An 11777-nucleotide genomic window follows, 5' to 3' on the forward strand; every position below is an offset into this window, starting at 1 on the left:
GCCTCTTAAAGAAGAAGTTACAGGTCTGTGAGAGCCAGAAATCTTGCTTGTTTGTAGGTGACCAAATACTTATTTTCCACCATAATTTGCAAATAAATTCATTAAAAATCCTACAATGTGATTTTCTGGATTTTCTTTCCTCAATTTGTCTGTCATAGTTGACGTGTACCTATGATGAAAATTACAGGCCTCTCTCATCTTTTTAAGTGGGAGAACTTGCACAATTGGTGGCTGACTAAATACTTTTTTCCCCCACTGTATATATAAACATTTCATAAAAAGTATGTATATCTCAAACAGCGGTCCTATGTACTGTAGGTGACAGACAAAATGTGAATGACTCGTACTGATATTTTCACATGAATTAGGTGTTTAATGATTTACACAATAGAAGAAAAAAAACATATCGTAAACAATTCGGCACAATGTCAGAAATAAACAGTCATGTCTCCATGAGGAATTTGGCCTCATGAACATTGACCCTAAGACTATAGCAATACCTACAAGCATTACAGCAGGCACGCATCTAATTTCCTAAAGCACGCTTTCTCTCATTTCCTATGAGGCCTTCCAGAAACTCATCCCGGAACTTTTAACCTTACAGATATCGCTGTTGTTCTTGATGTCTGAAAGCAAGAAGTTGCCCCACTATGAATGATAGAGATTATATCACTGAGTCTACATAACAGCAGCATTATGGCAAGCACTCCTGTCTCTACCTTCTTTCTCCTTTCTTATTTCTGAAAGTGCGGTCAGAAGATTTACGGGACTGATCGCGTGTCGCTGCCACACCATTACAGCTATGGTTTTTGTAGTGTCTGATGTCAGAAAAGCCCTTTCCACATCTCTTGCAATAGTAAGGCCTCACTCCAGTGTGGACTTGCATGTGGGCTTTGACATTGTTGGCTTGGCTGAAACCTCTCCCGCAGACATCACATTTGAATGGCTTCTCTCCTGTGTGGACTCGCTCATGCCTTTTGAGATTGGTGTTGACTGAGAAAGTCTTGTCACAATAACTGCATTTGAAGGGCTTTTCACCTGTATGGGTCCGCTCATGTCCTTCAAGAGCTTGCTTAAGAACAAATGTCTTTTCACAGTATTTACAAGCGTAGGGCTTCACTCCACTGTGAAGTCTCATGTGATAGTCCAAAGTATTTTTATAGGAAAAGTTTTTTCCGCAAATGGAACAACAGTATTGCTTTTGTCCTGTGTGACTTCGTTGATGGTTTTTCAGAGTTAGCATGGAGCTGAAGCCATTCAAACATATGTTGCAACTAAATGGCTTTGTTGAGGTTCCCTCTCTTCTGGCGGTTCTCTCTCTCGTTCTCTCTCTTCTCTGTCGTTCCCTCTGCTTCTCTCCTTCAACTGTGTGCCATTTTAGATGGTGTCGTCTCATTTGAAAATTGTACATAAAAGTCTTCCCACATAGGTCACACATAAATGGTTTGGTTGCCCCATGATGGTGCATGTGAGCTTTTAGGTCGGTGGACTGAAGGTAGCTTTTCCCACACACTTTACATTTGTACGGTCTCTCTCCTGTGTGAAGAACTTGGTGTCTCTGAAGGTTTGCTTTATGGCCGAAAGCAGCTCCACATGTCTCACATTTAAATGCCTTCTCCCCTGTGTGAACAACCATGTGGTTTTTGAGGCTGCTGCTTGTCACAAAGCTCTTACCACACTCAGAACATGAGTGCGGACGTACACCTGTATGTGTTCGCATATGAATATTTAGGCCACCATGCTGTCTGTAACTCTTCCCACATACAGCACAGCTGTATGGTTTTTCACCGGTGTGGATTCTCTCGTGCTCGATAAGCAGTTTCCTTGATGTGAAAACCTTTTCACAAGTCAGGCACTTGAACGGTCTCTCCACCGCATGAACAAGCTGATGTTTTTTCAGATCTTTCTTGGTAGAGAATGTATTTCCACAGACTTTGCAACTGAACGTTCTTTCTCTGTGACGCAACATGTGATGTTCGAGCTGCTTGGAAATTCTGAATGTTTTGCCACATTGACCACAAGCGAATGGCCTCTCTTCTGTGTGAATTAGCATGTGATGTACCAGTGTGTGAATTAGCTTGTGAGCTTCCAGTGACCCCTTCCTGCTGAAGGTCTTTTCACAAACATCACACTTGAAGGGTCTTGTGTGAGTTAGCTTGTGTTGTACCAGCAGGTTGTTCCGGCTGAAGGTCTTCTCACAAACATCACACTTGAAGCGTTTGGTTTCTTTGGATCGTGTCCCTCTAGTAGTATGGCTGTTTTTCTGGCTTTCATGGCCGTCTCTCTCGTTGCCCTCTGGCAGAGCAGCTCTCATATGCTCAACGTTGGATTCGGTGTCTCTTGGGGAGGGGTCTGTATTCAGTCCATCTGTGTCTCCCAGAGAGGAGTCATTCTCCAATGAAGACGTCTCTGTGGGTTTACTGCAAACCTTTACAGGATCTAAAGATAAAAGGAATGAGTATATACACATTATAAAACTATAAATTAAGCGGGTTTCATTAGTGCACACCGTAGCAAAATGTGTTGCAAAGGAAAGTGAAAACAAGCATCCAGGTAGTCCCTTCCCTATAGGCAGCGCATCCAATAGGCTAGCTAAGCTTCCCCATAAGTCAATTGAATTAAATTTGCAGAAATTATATAATTACTCCGGTCTATACAGAAATAAATCAAATCCTTCGAAATACTACACCAGAGAGCATGATTTAGCCACAGAGGATCATTAGCTCTTTAAAATTGCTTTGCTGTGGATTGTTTTAAAATCACAAGCGCATAGCCTAAAGTCGGGAAGCGCGCAATTTCAGCAGCTTGGCAAATGCTCCGAAATGGACCTGGGGCTTTCCCACCCGAACCCGATATGCATAAATACAACATTTTAATATAGAGAGACCTGTTCTGTATAGACTGGTAGGATCCAAACACGGTCCGATCCGAGTGAGCGTATCAGCATAAAAGTAATTTAAGCTACTTTATTAACCGGGGCTGCGCAAGAGTAGGGAGAGGTGCCTCTCTAGCAAGCAGGGGAGGGGCCTTACTGTGAGCAAGTGATGCAGGGAGGGAGAGACAGCAACCAACCAAGCTGATTCGCGCTATAGATGGGTTAGCTGACGTCGTCACGAAAACGATGCACATGCTTCAATGGGGCAGACGTCTGAGTTGTTGTGTATTCTGGATGGCCAGATAATTACCAACAATGACAAGAAACTGCCATGTGGGGAATCGTAAGTGACTCGTTTCAGTTTTCATGATGGTCAACACCATGATCTGTATCTAAGGGACTAGTTTCAGTTTTCATGATGGTCAACACCATGATCTGTATCTAAGTGACTAGTTTGATGTTCCATAATGATCTTGTTTTCATCAATTGATTCCACTTTGATAGACATCTTTTTCCTCCACTGACATGGTTTTCAAGACCATTGATTCAGAATCTTTTGTTTTAGCTTGACCATCATCCTGCATTCGTCTAGATTCAGGTAACAGGCGACAGTGGCTGTAACACCCCCCTTTCACTTTGACAACTTCTGTAGTTCAAAACAGTACAGAAGCAAACATGTGGACATGAACATTCTCTTCAAAACATGTTAAAATCCAGTTTTGTTAAGAGTTGACAGTAGTTAAAAACCATTAAAACTTCCAGCAACATTACTCAAGGACACCGACAGATTTTTCACGCAGTCGGTTCGTGGATTCGAACCAGCAACCTTTCACTTACTGGCCCAATGCTCTTAACCGCTAGGCTACCTGCCGCCCTAGTGTCTTCCTTTTTTATGATGGTATAATTTAGGCCATCATGTATTCAGTTATTGTAAAATTTGAATTATCTGGGAGTGATGCTGAAAATGTTGCTTTACCAGAGAGAATGTTTTATACAATTTCCATGAAGCAATTTTGATAGACATCATGGTTTCAAAGTTAATTGATTTAGAACGTTGCATTTGTTTCAGCTCAACATTTACTGATGACCTGACACTTCCATCCTCTTTATCTGAGCTACACTATATATATACACACAAAAGTATGTGGACAACCCTTCAAATTAGTGGATTTGGCTTTTTCAGCCACACCGGTTGCTGACAGGTGTATAAAATCGAGCATACAGCCATGCAATCTCCATAGACAGTCATTGGCAGTAGAATGGCCTTACTGAAGAGCTCAGTGACTTTCACCATACGCAATGCCAAGCGTCGGCTTGAGTGGTGTAAAGCTCGCCACCATTGGACTCTGGAGCAGTGGAAATGCATCTCTGGAATGATGATTCACGCATCACCATCTGGCAGTCCGATGGACGAATCTGGCTTTGGCGGATGCCAGGAGAACGCTACCTGCCCCAACACATAGTGCCAACTGTAAAGTTTGGTGGAGGAGGAATAATGGCCTGGGGCTGATTTTCATGGTTCGGGTGAGGCCCCTTAGTTCGAGTGAAGGGAAATCCTAACGCTACAGCATACAATGACATTATAGACGATTCTGTGCTTTCAACTTTGTGGCATCAGTTTGGGGAAGGCCCTTCCTGTTTCAGCCTGACAATGTGCACAAAGCGAGGTCCATACAGAAATGGTTTGTCGAGATAGGTGTGAAAGAACTTGACTGGCCTGCACACAGCCCTGACCTCAACCCCATCGAACACCTTTGTGTCCGTCTGCGAGCCAGGCCTAATCGCCCAACATCAGTGCCGGACCTCACTAATGCTCTTGTGGCTGAATGGAAGCAAGTCCCCGCAGCAATGTTCCAACATCTAGTGGAAAGCCATCCCAAAAGAGTGGAGGCCATCATAGCAGCAAAGGGGGGACCAAATCCATGTTAATGCCTATGCTTTTGGAATGAGATGTTTGATTAGCAGGTGTCCACATCATTTTGGTCATGTAGTGGGTGTTATTGACAGAATGTTCTACATCAATCATTTTCTAGGTTTCTTCTTATTTTTTAAAAATTGATTCCACTTTGATGGGCTGAAAATCAACTTCCTCCATTGTAATGGTTTCCAAGACCATTGATTCAGAATCTTTTGTTTTAGCTTGACCATCATCCTGCATTTGTCTAGATTCAGGTAACAGTGGCTGTACCCCATAGAAACGCCCCAATGACGCAAACTTTCATGGTATGACACTGGATCCTATTAGTAGAGGGTCTGAGGATTCTGAAACACCCCCTTTTCACTTTGACAACTTCTACAGTTTAAAATGGTACAGAAGCTAACATGTGGATATACATTTTCTCTTCAATACATAAAATCCTGGTTTTGTTAAGAGTTGACAGTAGTTAAAAACCATCGAAAACTTCCAGCAACAGTGTTGGTATTGTGTTATCGTTGTTTTTCACAGGGTATTATAATGAAAAGCATCACCAATATATTTTTAAAAATCTAATAATACAGTCAAATGCTTTATTTAAAGCTAACTTCGATCCCCTCTTTGTTAATTGATTTCCATAATGTATTGTTTGCATTTTCAATAAATGAATGTTTAAGTAAGTTCAAAGTATCATTGTGTATTTTTTTCTTCTTCAGAAAACCATGTCAAGTAAAAGTCAGGAGGACTTTTATTTAGAAAATTAGGCTTTTGAACACGTGACCTAATTTGAACTAGCTAGCTTCACATTACTGGCAGGAGCTGCCGATGGCTAGCTAGCTGTTATGCTAACGAGTTTGAGGGGGAAAATGGCTACAGTTTACAATATGTTTCAGTTAGAAACAACACAGATTATGGCCATTCTAGGTGCGTTATTTCTATGCTTCCCGTTCTTAAGTTTCATTTTTGCGTCTTTTACTTTTGGTTTTGTACACCAGCTTCAAACAGCTGAAAATACGATATTTTTGGTTATGGAAAATATATTTCACAGCGGTTTAGATGGTACAATCATTTTCTACAATATACTTGCTTGGTCACGAACTGAAATTAAGCAAACTATTATAATTTTAACAACCAGGAAATGGTGGAGAGATTTCTGAATAGTGCATCTTTATAGGAGAAATCCACCCAAAACCACTCATTACTTTAACTTACAGTGATAAATAACACTAATATGTGAGAACAATATTTTTTGTGAACAAATGTTTCATTTTGGCATTATAATAAGGTTGGTAGCAACATGGAAAATCGTTGTGAAAATCTGTTGCAGCTCAAGTCGACTACAAAATCCACAATGCAATGCTATCTCTATGGGCTGGCTATCTAGTTAGCTAGGTAGCTAGCTAGCAAACATAGCTACACACAATACCAAAGACAATATCAGCATGTAAAGTAGCTAGTTAGTGCAGTTTGTTTAGGCGATATACAGCTCTTTCACCACGTTCAACCTGCAGATCGATGTGTCTCACAGAGTGGAGTCACATTCGCAATGGCAGGTATACTTTTGAGGAGATGGGAAACATTACCCGTGCTACGTCAATGGAACGTGTGGTGCATTCTGGGCGATTCTGGGACAAGGAGCGCTCTCCTTCAAGGAGTGAATGGGAGTCTATTAGGCGCTAGCTCAAAAACCCAACATTAGCACGAATTTCGTCAACAAGAAGTACAACATTACAAATCTTTTCAGAGAAGTGAGATAATTAACTTGCCATCTGTAATATCAAATAGCTTTGGAATCTTGACATTGAGTACTTTCGAGGAAAATAGGCACGTTTCTTGACAAATACACTGACTGAGAAGGGATTGTGTGACTATCTTAGCCACCATGTGACGCAGCATGACAACGTGAACGCGATTGGTCAACAGTCTGCTGGGTGGGGCGTTATACGTTTTTCATTCATTCATTCATTGGATTCCTATCTCCTTTCTATAATATATCTGGCAATGGTACCATGCAATGCACCCTGGACTAAAGAAGTAGACAAACAGGAAAAATGTGGTAGACCCTCCATTAAATTAAAAATGTCTCGAGGTAGGAATATCTCAAAAATATGATTCCGAGTTCTGACATCAGCCAGTATTGAAATCTGACATGTATGATAAGACGTTTTCGCGATCTAAAAGTAATATTCCTATTAACTTCCAGTGTAGTGAGACCGATTTTATCACAGTGCTACATCATACCAGCCGGATTTCTGCCTGCTTGAATGCCAATAACTCAGATACACATGAAAACTTGAAATCAGCCAGGGAATCGGTAGAACATCACTTAGAGATGCACAATAACAATATAACATTCAAAATGGGTGAACCTTTCCTTTAAGTAGCAGCCTACCTGTTGGCTCTTGGTTGTTGTAGCCTATCCTTCTCCTTTAACTTGTAATGCCGTCATTTTAATTCCATCTTCCATTGATTAGATATCTCCTAACTTTTGCCACACACAGAGGCTCTATGACTGTAGCCTATTGCAGCTTTGATTACATACGATTGGCCAACAACAGGTATGTGTAGCACGCCCCACTCTCATGAAAAACAAGAGCAGCAGCATAAATGATAACACTTCTCTCTTTCCTGCAGCAGTCACGTTCGGATCTGTATGGGCCCTTCCGGACAAGTCAGTTCAAATTACACATACCCGAGACAATCATCAGATCCAACCCAGACAGTATTTGGAATTCTGGATCCGGACCCACTCGGGTCCAGGATCTGGTCTCAGGCAGGTGGAGCCGTGAAGACCTCTATATCCAATCTACTCATCACATTAGGAATAGTAGGCCATCTTACATTAGTCTGTAAAATGTGAAAATAGCTTCCCCAAACTGAACTTACTGGCCGCCTATGCCCTCCCCTGTTTTGGCCCATTTGCTTCCGTTTGGTTCTTAGTGAACAAGACCTAGGTTTGCTAACCATTATTCAAAATAAGGATTACCTGCACAGACTGAGGTCGCATTAGTGACAGTGTTTGCTTGACTGACATTCCCTGGCAATGTTGAAGCCGCTGTCATTACAGGCAACATTGGGAGACCTAAAACATAACAAGCATAATTACCTTTAAAACACATTCACAACTCTCACCTTTCCATTTCTTTCCACAAAATTGTGTGATTTAGGCCTAAATTGATTTTTTTAAATAATAATAATCAGTAGGCAAAGAATCCCAATAGCTAACGTGCTAGTTATAGATAATGTTTAGGCAGTAAGTAAAGGCTAGCTAGCTAAGTCTATAACACTTACCAACTGGTGGTATTGCAAAAATCATTCCATTTAGCAGAATATGCGTGGGTCCTTTCGGTTCTGCTTGAGCCTGCATTTTAGCCAGTGACGTTCTATAATGTTCAGCCTTCTCAGTCATTGCCTTCATATCTTCATTCATCTGCTCCACCTTGGTCTTCATATCTTCATTCATCTGCTCCACCTTGGTCTTCATATCTTCCTCCATCTGCTCCACCTTGGTTTTCAGTTTCTCGTTCTCATTTTGTAAACTTGAGGAGGCCACCAGGAATAGTTGGCAAATTTTACGAATAGCCTCCCCTGTCACCAGATTCATTATGATGCAAAGCTGTGTAGAAACATTTAAAATAAATGTTACCTAAATAGTTAGCTAGTTATCTGTGCTGCAAGCTATGCTGCAAAGAAAATGATGCGAAACCACTAAGTTAACACGCTTAGCTACGGGATAGCAGTAAGTAACGTTAGCTAGCTACCTAACTAACTAAGGAAATTGCAGGAAGCTAGCTAACTTAGCCATAGTTACACCAAATATTATCATAGTGGTTGGATAAACTACTAGACAACGTATATTTAGCTAGTTAGTTAGATAAAGTTACGCGTTAACAGTTCGTTGCCACAGATAGAACAATGAGCCAGATATTTTACCGGATGTGTAATTGGGTTACTTATAAAACATTTTTGACGCAGTTGTTAGCTCAACTCCGTCCGTCACTCTGTACTCACCTCTCTCTCCGGATTGCAAACGTAAGAGTTTGGCACGGTGGGAAAAAAATGGCTAATTTCTGTCATTGCCGTCTCGACAACAACGGCCATAATTGATGTTGTTTCTAACTGAAACATTTTGTTAGCTGTAGCCATTTTGCCAGACTCATTCACATAACAGCTAGTTAGCCATCTGTCACTTAGCATCGGCTCCTGCCAGTAATGTGAAGCTACCTAGTTCAAATTAGGTCACGTGTTCAAAAGCCTAATTTTCAAAATAAAAGTCCTCCTGACTTTTACTTGACATGGTTTTCTGAGAAAAAACACAAAATGATACTTTGAACTTACTTAAACATAAATTTATTAAAAATGCAAACAATACATTATGAAAATCAATTAACAAAGATAGATCGAAGTTAGGTTTCAATAAAGCATTTGACTCTATTATTAGATTTTAAAAACTATATTGGTGATGCATTTCATTATAATCCCCTGTGAAAAACAACAATAACACAATACCAACACTGTTGCTGGATGTTTTAGTGGTTTGAACTACTGTCAACTCTTTAACAAAACAGGATTTTAACATGTTTTGAAGAGAAAATGTTTATATCTACATGTTTGCTTTAGAACCGTTTTAAAATATATACGTTTTCAAAGTGAAAGGGGGGTGTTTCAGAATCATCAGACCTTCTACTAATAGGATCCAGTGTCATTCCATGAAAGTTTACGTAATTGGAGCGTTTTTATGGGGTACAGACACTGTTACCTGAATCTAGAGGAATGCAGGATGATGGTCAAGCTAAAACAAAATATTCTGAATCAATGGTCTTGGAAACCATGACAATGGAGGAAATTGATTTTCAGCCCATCAAAGTGGAATCAATTAAAAAATAAGAAGAAACCTACAAAAAGAGTATGATGTAGAACATTCTGTCAATAACAAACATAGCTCAGACATAGAGGATGGGAATGTCAGGTCATCAGTAAATGTTGAGCTGAAACAAATGCAACGTTCTATGAAAAAAATAAAAATGTATGCACTCACTAACTGTTAGTCGCTCTGGATAAGAGCGTCTGCTAAATGACTAAAATGTAAAAAAATGTTCTAAATCGATTAACCTTGAAACCGATGTCTATCAAAATTGAATCAATAGAGGATCTATTGCTTCATGGCAATTGTATAAAACATATTCTCTCTGGTAAAGCAACAATTTTCAGCATCAGTCCCAGATAATTCACATTTCACAATAACTGAGGACTTGATGTTCTAAATTATACCATCATAAAAAAGGAAAACACCAGGGCGGCAGGTAGCCTAGCGGTTAAGAGTGTTGGGCCAGTAAGTGAAAGGTTGCTGGTTCCAATCCCCAAGCCGACCACGTGAAAAATCTGTCAATGTGCCCTTGAGTAAGGCACGTAACCCTAATTGCTCTGGATAAGCGCTAAATGACTAAAATGTTTTTAAAAAAGAGAATACACAAGGAATATAATCCTTACTCAAAAACCATTAAATGCAGTGTTGCAAATAAAAGGAGATCCAATGCACCCTTCCTCAAGATAAAAGGTTGTTGCTCCCAAATATCATGTGAAACGGAAGGACTGTAACCAAAACATTTATAGACATCATTCAGAAGTCTCTTACAAAGGAAAAATAGTACACCAAGGGGACAGCTTAAAGGCTGGGCACATATATCAGTTCAATGTCTGATTTTGATTCACATTTGGTTAAGTAGTCAAATTCAACGTGAAATCAACAACAAATGTCACTATGTCATTGGATTTAGGTAAAAAGTTGGGTGAAAAAAATACGAAATGCCCTTACGTTGATTACTTTTTAAAGAGTCATTGTCTGCTTTTAACAGACATGTAGTAGGTTCTGGCACCGATGTGCTGCCCAAAATGTAATCAGAGTCAACTTCCCAGTCGGAACTTCGAACTTCCGATAACTCAGACAGCATGTGAACACCCCAAGAAATACAAGCCATGCTGAACAAACAGTTTTTGAATGTGGAAGCATTACTGTCGTGTACAGTATGTGATACCATATCAAAAAGGCAGACAGTGTGCAACACATTCCCACATATTTTGTTAATTAGACTCTCGAGAGCATAATTAAGTGAATCGAACACCAATTAGAACCCCCGAAATTACATCTACCCTCTTCTCATGGAGAAAGGGTATACAAAATATGATCAATTATCTTCCAAAAATGTCAAACAAGATTGGAGGACACTACAGGGCTGTATCATTTGACAATTTAAATAACAAGCAAATGACTCAAAAGCAAGGGGTTACCAAGGGTGCTTTGCTAACCATCCTGGCAAAAGTTTGCAAGAAAAATGTGAGGAAAAAATACAAAGGAAGCAAATTTAAGACCTACTGTTGCAAATATTTATATACTGCATTATTGCATAGAGTACAATTACCTTCTGGTGATCACTTAAAATCTTCATACATCAAACCAAAATAATTTAGATTGATCTGCTTTCTTCCAGAGAGTTTATCAAAAGTCCAGCAGATAGTGGGGAGGAGGGGGAATACCTAGTCAGATGCACAACTGAATGCATTCATCCGAAATGTGTCTTCCGCATTTAACCCAACCCATCTGAGTGGAGGTGTTTATGCTGAGATCACTCTGAAATCAAACAAACACAGCACCTGACAGATGCCACAGCACATCCCGCTTCTCAAACATGAGTTCCCCGGATTACAGATGGGTAAGTATATTCAGTAATAGTATATTAACTTACTTGTTGTATATATGATACTTGTATGAAAGGACGTTAAATTGAATAATATCAACAACTAGAATTGGTATTTATATCAGTAGACGACTGTAGTGCAAACCCATCAGGTCAATGCAATAATACTTTATATATTTTGTTGAGTTATCGTTAAATGGGTACACAAAAAGTATGCTCATTTACTGGCACAAATAATATACACTAACTTTTCATTTAACTAACAGTAAACATGTAAAAATACTGCTGTCAA

The 11777-nt window shown here is 39.9% G+C and overlaps 1 protein-coding gene across 2 annotated transcripts; it reads right to left on the minus strand.

The window, feature by feature from the left end:
- Positions 1-347: 347 nt before the first annotated feature.
- LOC121582019 (oocyte zinc finger protein XlCOF6) lies at positions 348-9012 on the minus strand. 2 transcript variants are annotated; one of them, XM_041897520.2, is made up of 5 exons: positions 8802-9012; positions 8263-8406; positions 8082-8229; positions 7777-7872; positions 348-2439 (listed from the first exon to the last, which is right to left on the minus strand). In XM_041897520.2, exons 1-5 carry the CDS (start codon positions 8985-8987, stop codon positions 716-718), a joined length of 2298 nt encoding a protein of 765 aa, XP_041753454.2. In that variant the 5' UTR covers positions 8988-9012; the 3' UTR covers positions 348-715. The 2 variants fall into 2 exon arrangements, with proteins under 2 accessions (XP_041753454.2, XP_041753453.2); XM_041897519.2 differs by having other exon boundaries at positions 8082-8406.
- Positions 9013-11777: the final 2765 nt, after the last annotated feature.

The sequence above is a fragment of the Coregonus clupeaformis genome, unplaced genomic scaffold (genome assembly GCF_020615455.1).
Source record: "Coregonus clupeaformis isolate EN_2021a unplaced genomic scaffold, ASM2061545v1 scaf0391, whole genome shotgun sequence".
Taxonomy (NCBI): Eukaryota; Metazoa; Chordata; class Actinopteri; order Salmoniformes; family Salmonidae; genus Coregonus; species Coregonus clupeaformis.